The sequence below is a fragment of the Falco punctatus genome (assembly GCF_963210335.1).
Source record: "Falco punctatus genome assembly, chromosome: 4".
Taxonomy (NCBI): Eukaryota; Metazoa; Chordata; class Aves; order Falconiformes; family Falconidae; genus Falco; species Falco punctatus.
Genome location: NC_137583.1, coordinates 80,756,211 through 80,779,289, shown reverse-complemented (window position 1 = coordinate 80,779,289; position 23,079 = coordinate 80,756,211). Strand labels below are relative to the sequence as shown.

At 38.7% G+C, this 23,079-nt stretch overlaps 1 protein-coding gene across 4 annotated transcripts in view; it reads left to right on the top strand.

The window, feature by feature from the left end:
* The window catches only part of VWDE (von Willebrand factor D and EGF domains), a 61,885-nt gene extending 38,840 nt beyond the window's left edge, over positions 1-23,045 (top strand). For 2 of the 4 annotated variants that reach the window (XM_080383067.1, XM_080383070.1), the window contains 17 exons: positions 1,164-1,319; positions 1,916-2,020; positions 2,381-2,495; positions 6,114-6,364; positions 6,482-6,701; positions 7,246-7,383; positions 7,992-8,054; positions 9,573-10,253; positions 10,581-10,676; positions 10,775-10,870; positions 11,398-11,493; positions 12,757-12,852; positions 13,178-13,273; positions 13,756-13,851; positions 13,951-14,046; positions 15,318-15,413; positions 15,966-23,045. In XM_080383067.1, coding sequence (XP_080239193.1) covers positions 1,164-1,319; positions 1,916-2,020; positions 2,381-2,495; positions 6,114-6,364; positions 6,482-6,701; positions 7,246-7,383; positions 7,992-8,054; positions 9,573-10,253; positions 10,581-10,676; positions 10,775-10,870; positions 11,398-11,493; positions 12,757-12,852; positions 13,178-13,273; positions 13,756-13,851; positions 13,951-14,046; positions 15,318-15,413; positions 15,966-16,126 — 2,658 coding nt within the window. In that variant the 3' untranslated portion in view covers positions 16,127-23,045. The remainder of the gene's footprint in view (positions 1-1,163; positions 1,320-1,915; positions 2,021-2,380; positions 2,496-6,113; positions 6,365-6,481; positions 6,702-7,245; positions 7,384-7,991; positions 8,055-9,572; positions 10,254-10,580; positions 10,677-10,774; positions 10,871-11,397; positions 11,494-12,756; positions 12,853-13,177; positions 13,274-13,755; positions 13,852-13,950; positions 14,047-15,317; positions 15,414-15,965) is intronic. The other 2 variants (XM_080383068.1, XM_080383069.1) reach the window with 2 other exon arrangements.
* Positions 23,046-23,079: the final 34 nt, after the last annotated feature.

Below are 23,079 nucleotides of genomic sequence, written 5' to 3'. Positions count from 1 at the left end.
TAACCAGCTAGAATGCTAGTAGATCTGAAGGGTTTTTTAATTGGTTTTTGAAAGGTTAGTGCGTTTCTGAAAAGATTATCTGAACTTGCCTCCAGCTAGTAACAAAAGGTTTCTGGAGAAATAGACTGCATCACATTTCAAGGGTTATGGTACTAAATGCACTCAAAATGTCATATTTAGAAATATTTAGCTGTTACACTTTTATTCACTGTGAATTCCTTAACTGAGTATAGGGCGAAAGAAAAACAAAATGGTTGATCGGAGCAAAAATAATTCATATGTCTTTTCAGCAGAAGTTTTTTATTTTTCTGTTACTTTTCTGTTATTTTTCTGTTGGTTTTTTTTTTTTTTTTTTTTTTAAATAAATGCAAGGCTTTATCAACAGATTGCTCCCTATGTCAGGACTGGCATTGAATAAGTGTCTTGATTGGCTCCCATAACTGAAAAAAAATGAACCAGCTCAGTAAAGCCTAGTCAAGCTCAAAATTATTTTGATCTTGCTGTTCTCTTGATTCTGAGTATGTTTGGATTCTTACTTCCATCTAACTTTATTTTCAGTGTGCTTATCCATGTTTCCACATGCTTCAGTCAGATAGTATTATCATCCCTATTCTGTTACCTTGATCCCTCAAGACAGATCTTTGGGTGACTTGTCCTCACTGCAGTTTAGAAGAAAAGTCTATAGGTTTAATGGTGTAATCTATTGGCTTGTGCAAGGGCCTGATGGCCAGCAGCCAGTATTCCCCCAGCACCCAGAATGATACCTGAGCTCTGCCAAAAACCTCATCTGTTCGACTAAAGCTTGTCCTCTCATTGGGGCAGAGGTGGAGAGGGACAGAGGTGCTTATATATCAGATCAGTGCTGTTAGAGGATCACCCAGTGCTTAACCCTCCCGTTACTCTGCAGCTGGAAGAACTGTGGCCTTGGCAACGCAACGCCAAAGGGCCTTATGGCAGGAAAAACTTCTGTGCCTTTTCATAGTAGCATAGCAGGCTTGGGTAGAAATGTGTGTGTGCAGATAATGGCATTTAGTATTTCCCACTGCATTCTAATCCAGAGACACTAGACTTGTTCAAACGTGGTGCAATACATTTTTTAATTTGATAAAAATATTTTCGTTATGTATTTCACTGAAAAACAGATTTTCTGTTTTAACATTTAGTATATTGATAGACAATGGATTCCTGGAGAACCTCTAACTATACCAGCTGCCTTCCAAAATGCCAGGACTGTCGACTGCCAGTTACCAAATGATGGCCAGCAGTCTGATGTCATGGATCTAGTTGATGATAAACCCATTGCCAGGTGGCAAATAAAGGTACTCACAGAAATTACAAATACTCACAGATATTCCTATAAAATGAAAATGTGTTACGTAGATACTATGATTTTTTTTAATGGTACACTAGAAGTGGAACTCGGCTTGCTTAACTTGAGGTCTCAGTTTCATCACCTAAGCTGAAGTGTTGAGTGCCATTTGGGCGTGTTCTCCTGCAAGGGGACTGGTAGATCTGACCTGGGACCTACAGAGACACATTGTTCAAGACTAGAAGTTAAAGGCCGGGTAGTTACCCTAGAGCATTTCAAATGACATTAGACACATTTATGGGCAGATTGAGCCCAGTCTACATGTACGAATCCCTGTGTGAGGTAGATATGTGAGCTGTCATACAGACTGAGTCAATAAGGTCAATAGACCCTACACAGTATTCAATTTACTGTGAAATAGACACCTACATGTGGCTAGCCAAGTGTTTGCCTAGACTTATTGGCAGGATTGACTAGACTTCTGATGACTGTTACGGGAGTTTAAACAGCTAAATGCAGGTGTCTGTCAATGAGTTGAAGTCCACACTGGTGATATGTTGATACCTTTGTTGATATGTTCATCCATTTTTACTGTACATCTTGCAGATTTCTAATGACGGAATCATTTATAGCAACTCTAAAACAATGATTTTATACGATGGAGCCTGTCAGACATGTGAACCACAAGAATCTGGGTTATGTGTATTAAAGGTATGTATTTCACTACTTTCTATGTTCATTATGAATATATTTATATTTTCAGGCAGACAAAAATCCAGAAAAATCAGCAGGGTGTACCCTATTCTTTTTTCTTACAGGGACTTGTCATGCACAGGAATTATAAGCACAGAAAGAGAAGCTGGGATGAGGCAATTTTAATTTAAAAAATCAAACCAAAAGCACTTCATATAATTACCACATCAAACCAAACATGCTGTCATTGTTTAGATTTAAAAACAACCTTAGTTTTTTAGTGGAAGTGCAGAATTTTATTTGATACTTTACAAAGTCATCCATATTTACTGTTTGATAACCAAAAATTAATTAATGACATTGTCATTTCTCTAAAAGGAGAAAACATGCAACATAGATGGACTCTGTTATGGTGAAGGTGACACAAATCCAACCAGCCCTTGCTTACTCTGCAGACCTGACATATCAAAGTTAACTTGGTCAGTTGTTGAAAGTAAGTTCTAAGTTTTGTTTGTTTGTTTGTTTGTTTGTTTTTTAACAGCAAGAAGTTGAAAATCTGCTAAGTTTTCAAACTGTTGGAAATAGTGAAGTTTTAAGTTTAACTTTTTCATTTAAGGCCTAGTACTCACTACTTTAGTTTGTAATTTGATCTTGGATTTCATCTGATATTTCTCCAATTTCTGAAAATGTTATTTTGTTTTACAGACCACACATGTAAAAGTCAGGCTGGGGTGCTCTTTTTTTCTTGCCCTGCCCCACCACAGTAGCCATTACAAATAACTAAAAATTAACAACTCTCAGCCTAATTGGCACTTTGAAGTCTTTTGATATTTTGCACAGCTACATCCACAAATGTTTGTCTTCAGCATTAAGGAATAAAAGATATTTTCCAACAAATTACTCTTGATACCAAATAGGAGGAAAACACAAAATGAATTAAATAGCTTGTCGTACTTATTAGCTACTCGATATTTGTTTATTATACTTAATATTTATTCCGTCAATGGAATAAAAAAGGAGTTGAAGGGGTTTGGTCACATTTTATTCACATGGATGCAGAAACTGTCAGTTTCGGGGATCTGCTGAGATGTTTTATGGTACAAAGCTTGTCCTTTTTTTATCCTTTATTGGTGGTATTTGTTGTTCAGCTGGGAAGGGTCTAGACTTGTTAGGCTGAGTGGTAGGCAATACTTTAAGCTTCTTAGCCTTAGACTGTGCTGTGCTTCTCAAACTTTTTATTACCGCTTTCTAAGGAAATGCAGCTTAGGCAGTTACTGCCTGATCTCTAATACTGCAGCCTGCTAGGTTTGGTCAGACTTCTCTGAGATTGAGAGGACTGGAATATAAAAATACATTTTTGAATGAAGGGTAAGGATAAGGAGAGCCTGCAAAAGAGACTCTGCTAATTTGTCTCTGTATTGCAGAAACCAGTCAGCTGTACAAACCTCCTGCAGAGCATATTGCTTCTGGCCTAGCATTGGGGCAGCAGTGTGAGAGATGGATGGATGTTGTGTGGGTGAATTTACAACTTCAATTAGCAGAAAAATAGTTTTGATGGTTATAGATGATTTTATTCTTCTAGAACTTCTGAGAGCCAAACACATAGACTGGTGTACTTGTAAATTCCTTTCCTGCTTTCTTACCTGAAAGTAATGCCTGTAGGAGGAAGCTCTTCTCAGTTTTTCTCCATCCTTCTCCAAGGTACCCCTTTATTAAGGAGAAATCATGTTCAATCTCCATTGTTATATTTGGAACTTTTATTTAATGTGGTCTCGGGTAAGTGAAAGAGTCTTTCTTGATCATGTAGTATAATAAAAGCTGCCGTTTTGGCTCCCCTTGCCTAGGACAGTTTTGTTGATCTAAAACTTCCTGAAGGCCAGCTGTAAGAATAGGCAAACTAAGTGATTACCTAGAAGTAAAGGAGAAAAGACACCAGGGTTATTGAGAGCAGCAAGACATCTATAGCCCTTCTGCCTCTGCTGCAGCCACAGAAACCCAGGCTTGCTGCTGCTGCCTCTGCTGCTGAAGTCTGGTTTGATGTGCTATGGAAGAAGGGTGTATTTAATGCATCTTACTTGTGCTTCAGGAACAGCAGAGTTGTTGATGCTAGCTCCTCAGCTTTCTGTTAGCAGGGCAATCTTGGCCCTGGCCAGGTCTCAGACCCCACAGACTCCTGTCGGTATTGCTTCAGTTGCCTAATGCATCCATTAATGTAGGATCTTCTCTGTCTCGCTGCTGGGCAATAGTTCAGCTGTTTGTGTGCTGGATGCCAGAATGCTTTAAAAAAACAAGCAAACCATGAACTACCAAAGGTATTTTGGCAGTTGGCAGCTGAAATGGGAAGCAGTGGAGATTCCAGAGCACAAAGGATCTCTGCTTTGGGTGGCTGAGGGAACTGGGGTTCTTTAGCCTGGGGAAGAGGAGGCTGAGGGGAGACCTCATTGCTCTCTGCAACTACCTGAAAGGAGATTGTAGTGAGGAGTTTTAGATTGGATATTAGGAAAAAATTCCTCATGGAAGGGGTTGTCAAGCATTGCAACAGGCTGCCCAGGAAAGTGCTTGAGCCACCATCCCTTGAGGTCTTTAAAAGATGTGTAGATATGGCACTTAGGGACATGGGTTATCAGTGGGCTTGGCAGTGTTAGTTTTACAGTTGGACTAGATGATCTTAAGGGTCTTTTCCAGCCTAAATGGTTCCATGATTCAAAGATACACGGCCTAAACAAATACTTGAAAGTATATCCAAGGCTGTTGTACTCCAGTCCACTCAGAAACCACATTATGAAAAGAAGACCCACATCTAGGTCCTTAATTTTCCTTCTCCATAGTACAAAGTTCTAGCCTAGAAGTCATAGTTCTTTTAGCTCAGATCTTAGTCTTTGGATATACAAATCATATTGGTCCCTTGACCAAATGGGACATCTCTTGGGGCTTTACTAGTAGCCATCCAGTCTGCCCCATCAACTGAAGTCCATAACATCTCAAGTACAAGTGTTGCATCACTGTTCCCATGGGTGATGTGCTGGCAAAACTGCCTGGATTAGGAAGTCCTGTATGAGTGGGACTTCTGGTGCCTGTCTTGCTGAATCTTCTCCTGGTTCAGATGTGTGCTGAAGGCCAAGGTAGCTATACATACTCCAAAAACCCAAAACCTGAACGAAATAAAATTCATCCAGCAGTCAGGGAATTGAGGGATTTCCATGTTACAGCCACAGACTGGAATTCAGAATTGCCAAAGTCAGAAGTGAGAGAAGAATGTAAGCCAGAGGCAGTTCTCCAAAACCAGGGAGCAAAACCTCTTTTCCAGAGGGGATGACGTTACAAACAGGGTGTCACAATCTAACTGCTGAGACACTGATTTCAGCTTCTTCTCCCTTCATGACACAGCAGTGGGCTCCTGTTTGGAGTGGTCAGTTCACTGCAATTCAAAACTTAGCAATCTTCATCACCTTCCTATGTACCAGCTTCAAAATCTACACTCTCCCCAGGGCTTCTGCTTCTCTCTTTCACAGAACTTGGACTGGTGCTGGGGTTTTGTTTGTTTCTCTTCACCCCGTGTCCCTAGAAATCTAGTTACTCCTGCCAATAGGTTAGAGCTCAACAGTGCAGGATAGACTTAAGACTTACCAGTTGTTGTGTGGTTAAAACCCTTCCTAGGAACAATGAGTGAATAACTTACTCTGTCACCTCACGCTCGGTTTTGCAGAGATAGTCACTGCAGCCCATTCCCAAGTATTGCTTAGCAATGCCTAATAATTGGTTAAAGGAAACAGCAATCAGTTCCGAGTTTTATGGCTTCCTGTACTTTCATCTGCAAACTGTCTCTGCATAGTTAAAGTACAGTGGTTAAATTTGATAAATTCTGAGCTCCTTGTATATATAGATGCACTGCATCTTTACAAGCTCTTGCATAGCATTAATAATTTCTTGGTTATGTTGTTAACAGTTATAATGAAAATATCTAGTGTTTTTCCTGTGCCCTTCAAATGACATTAGAATTTAAGAGAAATAATTACATGTGACTTCCTTAATAGAAGGATATGCTCCTTTTAATTTTTATAAGTATATTGCAACTCTTGCTTTAAAGAGGAAAATATCTCCTTTGTTACAGACAACCAGCCTCCAGTGCTTGAAACATTCCAGGGTGCGCTACAGACTTTTTATGGAGAAGATTTTGTGTATCAGTTTTTGGCTTCAGATCCAGAGGGCTCTGCTATTCATTTCACATTGGATTCTGGTCCAGAAGGTGCCAGTCTTTCCCCATCAGGTCTCCTTTTGTGGAAAGCTACATCAATGAATCTCCATAAATTAACATTTTCTTTGACAGATGACTGCAATGCAAAGACTAAGGTAGAAATAGAGGTAATGAATATTACAGTAAGATGACACCTACTAGTAAGATGTTTAAGATATCTAATTACAAAACTCATTGCTAGTTCATTAAAAAAAGAAAACTGTCTTATTGGGCATGTCTTGTAGGTCAGTGTAAAATCATGTGATTGCCTAAATAATGGCTCATGTGTGACAAACATTAATTTCCCACCTGGAAGTGGAAGATATCTTTGTGTGTGTGTGGCTGGATTTGAAGGTGATCTCTGTCAAGTGAATACTGATGACTGTAAACTTAACCATTGCGGTACTGGCAGATGTGTGGATGGAATAAACAGCTATTACTGTGAATGTCCACCTGAACTTCAAGGTAAATTGCTAGTTAATTTAGATATTTATTACGTTTAGTGAAAAATAGGAGTTTCTAATTTTATGTCTGCATTTTTTTTTTTAATTTTGACTGTAAATAGCTTACATTTAGAGCATGAGGAAATTTTCATGGTCTCGTGATAGTTATATATTTCAAGATTTTTCTTGTATGAATACAATGGTGGTTTATATTATGAAAGCAAATTTCCATTGTTTTCCTCTGCAGAGGTAAACTCAGCAACATGGTGAAACATAAGATGAGTAATGAGTTTATTTACAGTGTGATTCCTCCTATGCCTGCAGATAAACATGTAGTCCCCATAGCCCATCTTCTCCATATTCCGCAAAAAGTAAATACTTGGTAAAAGATGAAAAAATGTGATTAGCAAACCTGGTCAGCTGTACTTATTAGATGTACTGAAATACTTTCTTGAATTTGATAGATGCCCTTTTTTTATTTCCACATTCTGCTTTTATTTTTTATAAACACACTGTCAAAGTCTAGTGACACAATATTATTAAAAAACCGGCATATTTCAATGCAGGTAAAAATTGTCAAGATGATGTAGATGAATGTGTATCCAATCCTTGCTTCCCTGGAGTATTTTGCTTCAATACTTTTGGTTCTTACTATTGTGGTCCATGCCCAAATAATCTTCAAGGAGATGGGAAGTCATGTTACGGTAAAATGGTTTCTTTTTCAGAAGAATGCTATTATCTTATTGTCATGGCAGATAAAGTCTCTTTGGTTGTGCTTCATGTTTCTAACAGTAACTTAGAACTTTTTTCAGTAGACAGCAAAACAGGACTGTGTCTGTGGCTGTTGATGGCTGGGACAGAATCTCAGCTGATGATAACATCAGACTGCATAGGGTCATGTAGTTGTAAAACATTTTTTCAGGTGACTATTAAAAAATAGATACAAAATACCCCAATTCTTTACTATCAAAGTAAAAGACAATGAAATGTATTTTTTTCTCTGCAGCATTTTCATAATATGAGCAATTATTGACAAAATATTTTTCTGTTACATTGCTTAACATAGAACTATTTACCCAAGTCAAGGCACTTGCCAAACAAATAAGGTGCCCAAACAATTATTTACAATGCAATTACTGAATAACTTGTGTTTTAAAAATACTCTATTGAAAACTTCTAAGAAACAATTTTTACTCTTTATCTGCTTTCTGAATTTTTAGCTATTTTAATGTACTAAAACTTTAACTCTGTAATTTATTTGCAATAGAAACAAAAGTAACTACTAATGTGCCTTCATATCTTTTGTTTTTAGAAAGCTTTGAAAACACCAATGTTGAAAGAAAGGATTCCACAGGAGAAATTGGAGGGAATAAAGGTGATTTTTCTGAAGAAAATGGAATTTCTGATTCACATACTGATAAGAATATAGCTGGCAAATAAAGGTTCTAGTCAGTTTTATGTTATTCACTTTAATTTTTCAGTTTGACTTAATTTAATTCATTACTGCGATTGTATTCTGATCTGAAAGATGAGACTGAAATGTTGATATCAACAAATCCCTTAGGTCAGTCAAGTCATTTTATTGACAGTGTGGTATATGGCAATCTTATTGTTGCCTTTTGTTTTTGTGACTAACCACTGACATAAAATAGGTAACATGGGGATAGGGACATCTGTTATATGAGGTAAGCAAAAGTTTATGGCATTATGTTGAATGCCATTTTCCTACTTTAACTCAAAGGAAAGGTGAAGGATATGGCAAGTGAATGTCTTAATTCCAAAACTCTGTAAACAGTGTTGCTGGCATTTCCAGCTCTGTGCCTGCTGGGGCTTGATTTGCAGGAAATTCTCATGTGTCTTTTCCCTTTATCTCTGAGTTATTAGTGGGGGAGGAGGAAAACTCTCTCTCTCAGCTACCAAGTGCTGGATAATTCTTCATGAGCTGCAAAACCGTTTGCTTTTCAGCAATGGGAGACAGCATTTTTTAATAAGATTCAGTGAAGTTTAACCTTTTGTACACTGTTTTCTAGTACTGTTCTACACAGGGTTAGGGACAGAGCTTAAGTTAGGTTGGATAATCTCCTCCAGTTTCATTCCTCCTCTGCCCCATAATGCTAAAAGCCCATATATGGCATTTTGCTATTCTAGGATTACAATGCCATACTCCTTTCCACAACCTACCAGACCACCTGCTTTCCTGGGCAGACTGTGATGAACTTTTCGTTCATTTTGCACTCCTTACAACAAGGAGGCTTGAGTCAGTCCCTGTTTATAGAACACCCCACTAACAAAGCCCATGCAGACACTTTAAGAAAGTCAATAAAAAAGTTTGGAGAGTAAAACATGGTAATACTTTTGCTGCAAGGTGGTGGATTATTCACCTAAAATACTGTCCATGGTGCATCAGTAAGTATAAGTATGTGCATGTGATTAAATATCTGCTTCTTAGACTCTAGGCTTATTACTAGCCCTTAAACAGATGAACCATAAGCAGTATCTTTTCTTTAAGCTCTGTTTCAGTTACCTAGTTGGAAGCAGTATATAGAGCTGGTAATTTGCTCTGACAGTAAAGCTGTTTATTGACCCAGTATGGGAAATTCTCTGCTGTCCACCTCATATATATGGTGCTTTATCCTTATCTTCCAGCCAAAAAAAAGCCACGGTGAGGGTGGGAAAGAATGTAGCCAGGATACCTTGATCTTCAGTTCTGCCAGTTAGGAGTTAGATTCTATTGCGTACATACATGATGATGTAGCACATGGAGAGACTTCCTGAAGCGCAGAATGAATGGGCTGTATGTTTTTCTGTTCAGAAGACATTCCCCACCCTCAGAAGGAAGAATAAGTCAAAATATTCCTGTACTTTTTCCCCCTTTCTTTCTAACATGCTGTAGGTTTTCAGCAATCATCCATTGAGAAGGTTTTAAGCATCTCAAGCTATATTCCAAGTTCTACAGATGTCCCCGAGAGATTTAGTTCTACAGAAATGGTCAGTAGCAGCACTCTACCAGCCTCCACAGTAAAAACAGTCACTGCTTGGAAGTCACCTTATTCTCAGGGAAGTGCTTCTGTACAGCATGTTGTTACTGCAAACATTGCCCATGCTCTCGGCACCATCAGTGGTCACCTTGCTAACACAGAAGAGAGTTCTTCAGTACATGCTGTGGTGACTGCATCTTCAAGGAGCCATGCTGCACCACCTGAGAAGAAAACAAGGGCACAAGTTGTGGCATCCAGTTATTTTGAGACCAGCAGGAAAACTTCTGCTGGCAGCAGAAAAAATATAAGGAAAGGGCTTTCTTTGCCAAGGAAAGTATTCAAAGGTGGAAATGCTCCCAGGGTTCAGCATCAATTAGCCAAGCATAAAACAAGTCCTTTACCTTTTGTCCTTGTTGAAGTTACTGTCGCACCAAAAATGCTTCCTGAAGAACTGAGTAAAATGGTGATTCCTAAAGGAGTAACCTGTACTGATTTACCCTGTTTTCCTGGTGTACCTTGTGAGTCAAGTCAGGATGGAAGCATCAAGTGTGGTCATTGTCCTTATGGTTATTACGGAGATGGCTTCACTTGCAGAGGTATTGCAAATAACTGCACTAAATGCTTTGCAGAAAAGAATCTTGTGAAATCTTTGTAACCTGAAAGTACACTGTCACTGCATGATCGGTGAAATGCATAGAGTACTGAATTTTCTTATTTTCGTTGTTAATAGTGGCATGGTCTACAGGCTTTTAGTTACGGATGCACTTAATATTTTTTCTGATGTGTCTCAGGCTCCCCACTTATGGGCAGGGACCTAATGGGTTCTATGTGATCCATCTATTATGTTGGGCAAGACACAGTTGTGCTGAAATGCCAGTTTGATTTTCCTTCCTCCCTTCTTTGTTTTCTTCATTGCCCTTCAGCAAGATGTAGACAAACATGTGGCAAAAACATGGAGTGTGTGGCACCTAATATTTGCAAATGCAAACCTGGTTATGCTGGTTATAACTGTGAGGCTGGTGAGTATGGCATTTCGGTTTAGCCTGTGGTAACTCGTATGCACAAATTAATGATTTGAAGATTAATGATTTGAAGACACTGTTGATTTTTTGCACAGCTCTATGCAGGCCTGATTGCAAAAACCATGGGAAGTGCATTAAGCCCAATGTCTGTGAATGTCTACCAGGGTACAGTGGCTCCACTTGTGAGGAAGGTAAACAGTATTTTTCACTTTTGCATCCATAAAAACCCAAAGGATGCTGTAAATAACTTCCATGACAGTTCATTCTGACAGCAAAGAGGTGTGTTGATTTTACTGTTACTACTTTTAACAGAACTCTTTGAGTAGCATGTTAGTATATACCCTACTTTTTTTGATAAACTCTGTAAGTGTTGCTTGTGATTGGGTATTCCTAAATTTAGCTTTCACAGTAAGTAGAGGAGTTCACCAGTGAACGTAGATGCCTCTAAGCAAAACAGTCTCAGAGAGTGGGAATTCCTGTCTGGAAATTGTCTCAGATTTCTTTTCATCAGGGTGAGCACCACTGTTGAGACTCTGTGTACTCTGTTGGAATTAAGTTCCTGTTACTTATTCTTGTCAAAAACCATTGCATACATCTTATTTTATTTCCAGTTCTTTGTTCACTGTCAGTTATTAATATTTCCCTTTTTCTAAAGCATAACCAATCCATGCATCTTTTTAGAGGTGATTTCTTGAACAACATAATTCTATATCTGCAGCACATTGTAAACCACCCTGTCAAAATGGAGGCACGTGCTTGGCCAGAAATCTCTGCACCTGTCCATATGGTTTTGTGGGACCAAGATGTGATACAAGTAAGCAAAAATTATAAGGGAAGAATACAGAACGTTTGTCCTGTTCTTCAGGAGCAGGAAGGCAAATTATGATTTAAATTTTTGATGCACTCTCTCCAGTGATAGCAAATGACATAATACTGTTCTTTGAAGGCTTCCATACTTGGCCTGTTTGAAGATTAGTTAGATAATATTTGCACATAATTCTGATTGCAATAAAATTGCAAATAGTTTATTATTGATGGTTCCTGAATGTGGAAACATCGCACATGTGATACTACCTTCAGGGCAAACAGAGGTATTTACTATGTCCTTACGGCTTTTTAAACGCTGGGGTACATTCAGAAGTTTTTATCAGTGAATGACAGGTCAGAAGAAACTGAGGTACAGGAAAACTGAAATCAGAACCATGTTATGGGTTTGGTTTTGTTTTTTTTTTAACCTGGCATGAAAATTGGAAAATTTGGAGTGATCATAGCTGAAAATTTGGAGTGATCATAGCTGAAAATTTGGAATTAGTCTCACATAAATTGTCTTTTACATATTGAATTCTATACGCTGCAATTTGGCAACTCCAAATTTTGTGTAGATTTCATACTGGTAATTTTTATTATTCAGAGAGTTCAAATTTAGACATGCTGTTTATGTATCATTCATCTGAATATGCCACTGCATTATTGACCTCAAATTGAGAAAGTCTTTGTCTCCTCCTCAAATCCCAGGACTCTTTGTTCTCAGTTTTTCTTGTTCAATTGTGACACACAAAAAAAATAATTCTACTCTTTGTTGAGCAATGCTAAAGAGGTTGAGATGTTGGCCTGAAGAAGTGATTCATGGTTTTCCACAGCCATGATATTTTAGTATCTTTGTTGGTCTCATGTCACTTGTAACTCTATGCATGCAGCTGCACTTGCTGAAGTGATGGAGGACACTTGAGTGAACTTGCTTGGAGCCCATCAAATCTATTATGTAACATAGTTCGTTTGTCTCTTAGTATTGAAATTTCCATGTTTTTTAAGAATTTTTTTGAAATTCTCTAGATTTTTAACGCTGAACATGGATAATTACATGGAAAGACATTTTATTTACCTGTATAGTCTGGTGCTAGCTTTTTATGGCTTTGAGACTGGATTCAGCATTTCCTCTTCAACTAATGGAATTGTGTGTTATTTCCAGTGTTAATATTTGGGAAAGAACTGAAAAACGAATGGAGCATAATTTGTAATGTATCTCTTTCTCTCTCTCTCCTCCCCCTTTGTTTTTGCCCAACTTCTTGGATGGTAGTGGTTTGCAACAGACACTGTGAAAATGGTGGTGAGTGTCTTACTCCAGACATCTGCCAGTGTAAACCTGGGTGGTATGGACCTACATGCAGTACAGGTAACACTCTGGCAACTTCTATGTTCCTGGGAGAGTGTCCGTAGGACCTTCCGTAGTTTGAAATTTGGAATCACATGGCTCAGGCAGCAGCAATGTGTGGCTGCCCCTGCCCTCCCTTTTGTCTCTGCATGTTGGTTCTTCTGCCAGCAGCCCCTCTAGGAAGTCTAATACTGATCCTAAAATTCTGGGTAGAGATTTTATGTGAATGGTGCGGTGTTAGCCACAGTTTTCTTAGGTGTTTTCCTGTCCTCACAACAGAAGCATGTATTTTACAGACTTTATTTGGATGTCATTCTTCCCACTGTTCCTGACCCTGTTTCTGCAGCAATGTGTGACCCTGTGTGTCTCAATGGTGGTTCCTGCACTAAGCCAGATGTTTGCCTCTGTCCACGTGGATTCTTTGGTGCCAGGTGTCAGAATGGTAATTTTTTTTCTTCCCACCCCAGCTGCCATTATGAGGAAATCAATCTGTGAGAAAACATTGTTATCTTAAGACACAAAATTCACAATCAAGTCATGTACCTGAGAAGTGGTGCAAAACAGAGATTACGTTATTTTTTTTTAGATTTTATGACTGATTCAGTGAACGTCCAAGGAGAAGGGAGACTCAAAATTTGGCTTGTCTTCCATTCAACTTTTGAGCAGTGTTCAGCCACTTACACTGTATACTGTGTAGCCTGGATACTTGTGTACACATACAGTTGCTAACCTTGACCCCTTTTTAGCTGATTTTGTCTTTTACTATTGTTGCAGGCACCAATGATTTTTATGAGAAAGGCCTGATAGTGCTGAATGTGTATATAAGCTGTCAGAATTTTAGTGTTGCACTCGTTTCCTCTGAGTATATTGCTAAGTCAAACAGAATGCACACTACAGCCTTTTCCTCCTGTTTGTATCTTTTAGCTGTCTGCAGCCCCCCATGTAAGAATGGTGGTCATTGCATGAGAAATAATGTCTGCGCTTGTCGTGATGGGTACTCAGGCAGAAGATGTGAAAAAAGTAAGCCAGTGTTAAAATCCCTCCAGCATCAGAAAGTAAGCAATAAATTATTCTGTAATCAGTTAAATGTATTAAATAGCAGATGTTTTTGATTTTAAGGTATCTGTGAGCCAAGGTGCATGAATGGAGGAAGGTGCGTAGGGCCAAATGTTTGCTCTTGTCCTTCAGGATGGAGAGGAAAAAGATGCAACACTCGTAAGTATCTTGTAGTTAACAGGAGAACCATACCTTAGAAGTAAAACGTGAGTAAACAACAACTCTGTCCACACAAGTAATACGACGTTAGTGCCAAAAACCTCAAGAATATACACACGTTTAAAAAATAATGGTCTATAACTTGGCAGCAAAATTCAGGATGGAGAACTAATACCATGCATTTCTTAGACTAAATAATGAGGCCAAAATATTTTAAATTCTTGTGTAGCAAATAGTACTTGTTTCTTTCTTAATTCTTGTCTAAATAAGAAACATCTATTTCTGCAAAGAGCTGAGTCAATGAAGTGAAAACATTTCAATTTGTGCTGTAGGACATAAAAGCAGATATAATAGAAAAAGAAGTACAGTGAAGGATTGGAAAACTGGAAAGAGTGGGAAATGATTGGACTAGAAGATGCAATGTGCACAAGCTCTTTAGGAAAGGTAGAGATAGGACTGATGGTAGCACAGCTGTGGGTCACACTATCTTAATGAAGATATTGATGGTACATAAATAAAATGTGGCAGCATGGATGAAAGCACAGTCTGCATGAAAATCAGCATGAGTATGGGTGGTAGAAATCCAATAGACAAAGTGTTAGTGTCTGTCATAGTACCCACCCGAGGCTCAGATACTGATATGGCAAATCAGCTCTCTAATGGCACAGAGGAAAAACAATTTTCTCTGTATTAGTTTCTGTAATTATTGGAAAGTTTTATTGAAAAAAAAAATGGCCCGTATTGACAGGGTGAGATATTTTTGGACACTGTTGAAGAGAGATTTCATTATCAAATAGTCAGTTAACCAATGAGAAATAATAGTGATTTAGATTATGGCTTAATAAGCAGGGAGAAGTGTGCAGAAAAGTGGGTCATAGAAATTAACTTTGGATTAAATACTCATGAGTTGATTTACCGTGTGTTAAGTTGCATGACAGACAAAAGTTCTCTCACTAAGGTACGGGTTTTAGAAAGGTAAATTTGGAAAAAAAAAAGATTTTAGCAGAGCTATTTAGTGGTGCTGACTTATTTCAGTGTTTCAGGCTTCTGTAGCAATCTGCAGTGCATCAGATCTGTGTTGGCTGTAGGGTTTTTTGTTTCTAGTTGCCTCTCTTCTTTAATACCCTGTTGATCTTAGATGGATTTTCAGTGAAAATGATGTGACCCGTGTATGGAAAGCACTCAGCCTCTCATGGGCATCCTGAAATGTAAATACTAAGTAAAAGTAATCCCTTGGGATATAACCAAACTTGGTAATGATGTTTGTGCAGCAATCTGTCTGCAGGAATGTAAGAATGGTGGGGAGTGTATTGGACCAAGTACGTGCCATTGTCCTCCGCAGTGGGAAGGAATCCAGTGCCAAACACGTAAGAATGATGTGACCTGAAACCTCTTGCTTCAGCACAGTTAAGAATGCTTCAGCCGTGCATAATGCCTAGAAGTCCTATACTTGGTTGTATTTTAACCTAAATCTACGTCAAAAGCAGGATAAAAGAGGAGGGATTGTTCTGCCTGTCCTGAAGCCCTGCAGAATACAAGAGTAGTCTGGGCCCACGGCCATGTGCAGTGGCTTGCTGTAGCACCACATGTTGCTGCAAGAGTCCTGAGAGGCCATAGCAGTAGCTTGTAATAGTACAGTGAGTTAAAAACCACCTCGCTCCTGTCCCTTGCTCAGTCTCATTCGTGCCCTCGGCATGTTCCCCTGTTAAAACCACGTCAAAGAGGGATGGGATAGGCGTAAGAACAGCGTTGGTTCCACGTGACTGAAGTCCCCTTAGACAGAGGGCTGTTGCCCTGTGAAAATACCTAACAAGTTCTCAGCTCTTATAAGCAAGAAGAAGAAGTATATAGAGATAGCCACTTTTCCTTCACCAGGTTGTTTTCATGAATAAAGCCGCATTGTTCCTTTCTTGTTTTAGCGGTGTGCAACCAGAAGTGCCTGTTTGGAGGCAAGTGTGTATCGCCTAACATATGCTCTTGTCGTCCTGGTTATACTGGAGTCCTCTGTGGGAAGAAAATTCAGGTACACGTAAAGTCAAGACACCATCAAAGATACAGCGATTTGGGACTCATTATCTAGTCCACTCTTGCCCAATGAAGCAGCATGAAATAACCAGATGTGTTTGTCCAATTTCTTCATTTCAGCCTTCAGTGTGGGAAAATTCATAAAATTCCTAAGAGCTATTCTAGCAATTTACAGGCTGTGATACTTACAGAATTGTTCTCAACACCTAATGTAAATTTCCTTTGTTTCAAATTAAGCTCATTACTCTCTTGCTATTCCCTAAGTAGCAGCAGCAGGAGTTAATAACTATACTTTTCATAACATCCACTGTTCTCCAGCATCTGGATCCATTTTAGGGAAGAGTATCCCACTGCTGACTTTTTTAGCTTGCATTGAGTCAAGCCCTGATTTTTTTCAACTAACTACAGTTGTCATTCAGTTCATCCCTGTTGTATACAAACGTTCCGTATCCCCAGGTTTAACTTTGGGAGTAGCTTTGCTTTTTTGCATTATAGTGAATGCTGGCCATTTCTCTGTTTTGTCAGTAATCTGCTGTATTCCTTTGCTTGAGTGCTGGCGGTCACTCACTGAAGTGATCTAATTCAACGTTTCATTACAACTAACTTTTTTGTGATGGCTGAGGTAGAAAGCATTCTGCTCTTCTTGCATCATCTGTGATGTTTCTCTTCTTTTAATGTCAACATATTTAGACGCTTTTCTTGTGCCAGCAGAATTTCTTTGGTGGAGTTGGGGTGTAGCCTAGCTGATTTTAGTACTGCATGGTGGTGCTGTTCCTTTACATTCATCTTCAATTACACGCCACTGTTTACACCTGTGCTGTGGTTTCTTTTAAAAACAATTTAGTTATTTGGTCTCCTGCTGCAGCCAAACTAGTGTATTCTGTCCATCTCATCTTTCCTTTCTTTTTAGTACTTTGCCACATTATGTATAATGTAAAACCTATAATGTGACTGCTAGACGTGCAGGCATTTTTAGTGAGAAATGGGTCAAAACCAGGGAAGACAGCAATAGTTGAAAAGTGCTCGGAGTTCCGATCTTTTTTCTAGTTTAGCAAGTCCAATATACAATGCTGATACTATTTGTGGTCAGAGAGCAGATAACTTGCTAGAGATAGAGCAGTACGTTTAAGAAATTGAAATAATAAATCTCATACACATTTTGAAAATATAAAACTACATATCCTATGATGGTAGGACTATAATGTTTGCAATATGGATTTCCAAAATGCAGGCTAAAAAAAGGAAATTATTTTATTCAAATGTTTACAAAATATCCCACAAAAGTATTACTATATTTTTAATCTAGAAAATATATTGTTGATCAGTTAGGCAGTGGTGTATCATACACTGAACAAAATGGCTCATTTTCTTAAATAAACAAGCTATATGTACAAGCTCAACTTAATACTGTGTTTCTGCATATCAGGAAAGCAGAGATTCAATAAAATTGTTTCTTAAACTTTATCATAAAAACAGGCTGCATCATTAAAGTCTGTTTTTACATATTTTTTTTTCCTCCAAGGTACAAAGGCATCATGGTTGAAGAAGTGTATCAATTAATCTGCAGTGCTGCATGGACGTATGAGACTTGAAAATCGCAGAAGGGTTGAAGGCAATTACAGAGTTTATTTAAATGAAAGGAATATCCAGAAGCATTATTTTAAAAGATGTGTATTACAGCCATGAATTTTGATGGGCTTCAAAACTACAGTCTTGTAGTCATTAAAATGTATGTATATTTTTGTAATTTTTTGCTACCTCATGCACAAGCCCCACAGCTTCTGGTACTTCATGGAGCTCAGAGATTTGATGAATGATGCAAACTCGGAATTCTGCAGTTTGTTGATGTAGTCAGCTGGACTATGAGATTTGCTTTGTGGGAACAAGACTGTAATAGCTGCCAAGTGGCTAGGAGAGAAGGCAGCATTTGTGAATAGTACCTTCTGTTTCTAAACATTTAAACATTGGCTGCATACAGAAGAAAAAGCAGAACTTTTTTTCTTCTTTGTCTTTGCATCGGACAAGTTATGAGTGAGGAAGGAGGGGAACCTAAACCAAGGCTTGGCTACTACCAATGGAGGCAAGGTCGCACGTCTTGTTAACGGTCACCCAGGTGCAGAATAATTCAGGTTTATCCATGGCAAACTGTAGTAGCCTGGAGCCAGATACCGACTCCCCTGTTCAGAGTTCCCCATTACTTACGCTCACTTAGCTGAGTCACTAGCTACTGAACGATTCCTGTGTCTGTAAGACTTTTATGCCCCTGTTCTGATATGGCATTCAGTAATATGAGGACATTTTGTCCCTGAGTCTCTTAAAGAAATTTAGAAATGCTTTTAACCGTGCTGAATCTTAAAATAGGAACTAATAAGAGGAGGAATTTGCTGTACATCATGCCATCTGTATATATCAAATCAGAAAGTATTTGTAGAAGTGTCATAGGAGTTTTTTTCTGTTACCTATTGCTCCAGTGAACTGTTAGCACATACCAGCTGCCAGATAGTTTTTGAACAAATAAAATTCCAGTTTTTCTGAAATTTCCTACAGAGCACCACCATCTTCTTCCCCTAGAGCTGCAAAAGACATTTCAGTTCCTCCAGCAACCAGCTGAGCTCTGGTAATAGATACAAATGTCTCTTTAGCTAACCCATTGAAGTTTACTATTTTGTTTTGGTTTTTTTTAAACCAAAAATAAACGTCATGACTTTCTGTTCTCCTGAGCAATATTCAATTTGCATACACTGATTCCAAATGGGAAGAAAACAGAGCTTATCTTACCATTTGCTGCCACTGTGGGGATGCTGATTGCCAAATCATAGCCGCTAGCAGCTCTGTGCCTATATTCTGCCTCACCTTTTGATAGCCCTTTTAAGCTATTTTGCCAAGTTAGCTGGCATTTTGAGAGCTCAGCATCATTCCAGAATGATGGATTTAAAAACTGTAGAAAATGTTTTCAATTTTCTGCTTGCATTTTAAGTTTCCATGTTTCTATAGTTTCTTTCAATCAAGTATCAAAGTGGCTGATAGAACAGTTCCCAGGAGATAAGGCTGTTATTTAAAACCTATTCCACTTGGAACAGTTTCCTTTCTCAGAACTCTGAAAAGATCTCTGTGAACAAAACCTGACTAGCTATTGGAATGGATGCCTCAGGATGATGCTTTGAATAGAGAAGGTTCTGAAAATGGCTTTAAAGTGCAAACACCCCGGTATCTGAATCTCGTACTGTTGTAACCCCCCTTCCACTTGTCAGTTACAGAGGTATTGTGCTAGAGGAGAGGTGACATCTGCCAGGAACACTGTTAATAGTACTTTGGTTAATGAGTTTGTGCAACCCTCCATTCACAAAGTTGAATCAATATACATGTGCCTTTCTAGGATTTCAGGCTGAATAAAGGGGTTTTTTTTAATCGTTGTTTCCCATTTACTTTCAGTGGCTATAAAGGCAGAAATTATTTCTTTTACATTTTCCAAACAGAAGTTTTGCAAACAAAGGCATTTCCACAGTTTTGCTACAGTAGTTAAAAATGCTCTAAGCTGTGCTATTTTTCAGCAAACAGGTGAAGCAGAAAAATTACTAGCACACGCATAAACACAGGCAGGTACTTCAGAACTGCCCAGTAATTATGTGATCAGGTGAAACTATTTGTTACTACATTGTCCATCATACACATGAAACAGTTCACTGTAATTAGAAAGCACATTGCAACAATGCAGTAAAATCGCTCAGTTTAACTAGAGGCAGAAGCATATAGAGGGCTTGTGCACACAGGTTAAGGAAGCTATTCTCAAATTGCAATCTGAAATTAGGGCCAAAAGAGTGAGGGGATTTGGAAGGGGGGGAAGGGTTGCATACTGCAGGAGTTGCCATGGTTCCACTCTGATGGAACAAAGGGCAACTTGTGCCAAACTGAAGATCTTACAGTGATTCTTAGCATGTTATACAGGATACAGGTATCCGCACTGAATTTTCTTGCATGATTTCTTGAAATACTAAACAGTCCTGGAAGGTATGTATGTACATCATCCATTTATTACCTGCTTGCACTAAAGCTGTTCTGCAGGCCAGCAGAAATCCTCCCAAGTGCAGACTGATGTTTGCCCATGATCTCAAAAAGCTCTCTGAAACACAGTTGAATGTTTTCAGAAGGAAGGACTCCTATCGCAGAAGATGCCACAGATTTTTGCAAGGATTCAGTTTCCTACATTTATATCCACATTAGCTGTGATTTAAAAAAGAAAACACCACACAACAAAACAGTGGGCCTCATGTGCAAGGCTTTCTTTTTACAGAAGTTAATTATATATTCTCATAGCTGATAATAGAAAGCAGGATAACATTTCCATCTACCAAAAGCAAACCCACAAAGAAGAATCAGTGCAAGCCCTAAAGTAAACCTGTATAAAAGCTTAAGCTACTCAACAAATTAGCTATATCCGTTCCATTACTTGCCCAAATGGGACAATCCAAAGTTTCAATTCTCTATAAGACATAACACCTGGGTACGTATATAAAACCAAATGTAGCGGTTAGAAAGTGTTACTAATGGCTAAAGATGTTTGCGTTGTTTCTCTTGTATAAAGGTATCGTATGACAATGTCAGGTCATTTAACTCAGCTTCCACCCACAGCTCACTTTAGCTAATACAGGATATTTTACAGATAAACCAAGTAACTGAAGAGAAAATATAAATGATAAAATGTGCATATAGGTAAATTAAAAAGAAGAAACACTCCTCACCTTTCCACACATGCTCTAAAAAGATGGAATATCAAACACACAACCAGTGCGCAACACCTACAATTTTTTCCAGTTGTTTTTAGTGAAGATCAGAGTTGGCTCTAACAAATAAGGGAGGTAACCTGTTCTGTAGTGTTTTTCTTGACCTTTAACTAGCTTGTCACAGGAAGGCAGCTCCAGAAATTGCAAGCTATAACTGGTATATTCAATCCTCTAATAAGTGGGAAACACAAAGGACAAGGAATACTGACAGATCTTTTAGTAAATATATGTGGAACTGTTCAAGCAGTAATTTGGGGACCTGGATTGTCATTAGTAACACATTGTGAGACTGTTCTACTTCAAAATAACTACTAGAAAATGCACTTTTGAACTCACTTAAAATATTGCAGAGATTTAAATGGTATTTCTTAAAAACAAGAAACCCCAACAAAACCCCCTGTAGCCAGTAGATGGTGCCACATTCAAGCAGTATTTCTAAAATAGCCTTCACATTCTGCGTGCCCTCAAATTACTGCTTGCTAACTTCGATCATTTCTAAACAGAGAACTATTTAAATTAGCATTTGTTCTGGCCTTCTCAAAACCACCAATTACAGGTCTCTCTCACTGACTACTCCTGGTCTCATGCTCCTAACTGCTAGTATCTCTTTTGGCTTCTAATCACCATTATTGTCACTTTTGGCTTTATTAGTAGAAGTCAGGCTTTTCAGGAACAGAGATATTATGCCTCTTTGCATTTACATAATTCTGCTCATTTACTCTGAAATCTTGGGTCTGAGGCAATTAATTATTTTCCATTTGCTTTCCTGCAACGAGTATGTAATCTAAAGCATTCAACTTAACTCCTGAATTTCTAAATTATGGCACGATTATTGTAGTGAGCTGTGACACAGAATGCCGTCATCACAAAGCCTACTCTGGAACTGTTGAAGAAATCTTGTTCCATGCATGCAAACCATATTTTTCACCGGCATGCCTGAAATACCCCGTGTATCACAGCAAAAGCAGCACAAAACGCAGACATGCTTCTCACGCAGTCCCCCACCCCTAGCAACAAAACCCGCACACCACCTATCCATAGCAGGTTCCATCTGAACCAAAGTGCAATAGCCCTCCAAAGCAAGGGCAGAGGAAGGCTTCTCAGCCTCACAGGGCAACAATTGCTCGTAACAGAAAATGGGACTCTCCTGTACTATATACTACTTGTCATCTTTTGCCCCCTGTATGCTTGGGTTCTCTCTTTTAGAGAAGGTTGATAACTGAGAAGACCCCATTTCTTTGCTGCTTGTCAATGCTTGGTGGTTTGTAATCCCTGGAGAAACGTGTCCGTGTGAGTCACTGCCTGTGAAAGCTGCGTGTTCTGGTAAGGGAGCTCACACACGCATACAATGTTACTCCATCAAACGGACTAAAATAACGCATTAGCAAACAGATTAAAGTAATGCATAGTTAAAATTTTCCCACCAAAATTTCCAGTACCACCTAGAATACAATTAATATCCGTCTCTCAAAAAAATTGATCTGGGCATCATTCAGAAAGTTGACTGATTGAACTTCCATGTTTTGGCAAAACCTTCCTCAACTATAGCATTCCAGAAACAGCACAAACAAGACATGGAACAATGAGCGTAGGAGTCTCAGTCCATCTGCAAAAGGCTGCAAAACCTAAACGAGGCCAAACTGGAACATGCCCAGAAGACAAGCCTCAGCATCCTCCACACAGGTGATTTGTGACAGGCACGGCTTTTCCTCACGGCCAGCCTGTAGCCTCTCATTATATTGCTCCTGTAACAACACAACCTTGTATAGGAATGAATCATCAAGGTCTCCATCTCCAGAAGGGACATAAACACATTTCCCTATCTTAGTGGGGTAAGAAAAAGAAATAACTGGAAGCTGATAGATGATCAGATGATACAATTGCAGAAGTAGTCAAGATAAGGACTCTCGAGTATCACTATGGATTAAGATTTTAGAAAGTAACAGCAGAACTGTCTGAACAAGTACTGTGTGGTTTGTTTTTTTTTAATATTGCTTAACTGATCGCAATCCAAATCTGATTGGGGGGGAGGGGCAGGAAGCATACATAAAGCAATAGCCAGGATTTTAATAAGACACTTTGTAGTTTGCTGATGTTCCAGAAAGATGCAAATGCTGCAAGTTTCCTCTTGCAAGTGTGTAATCTTCTTGAAGGCACACTATACTTCAGCCAACATCCACTTCTGATGATCTGAATTAAGGATGTTTTGTTTCATGTGCTTTTTAAA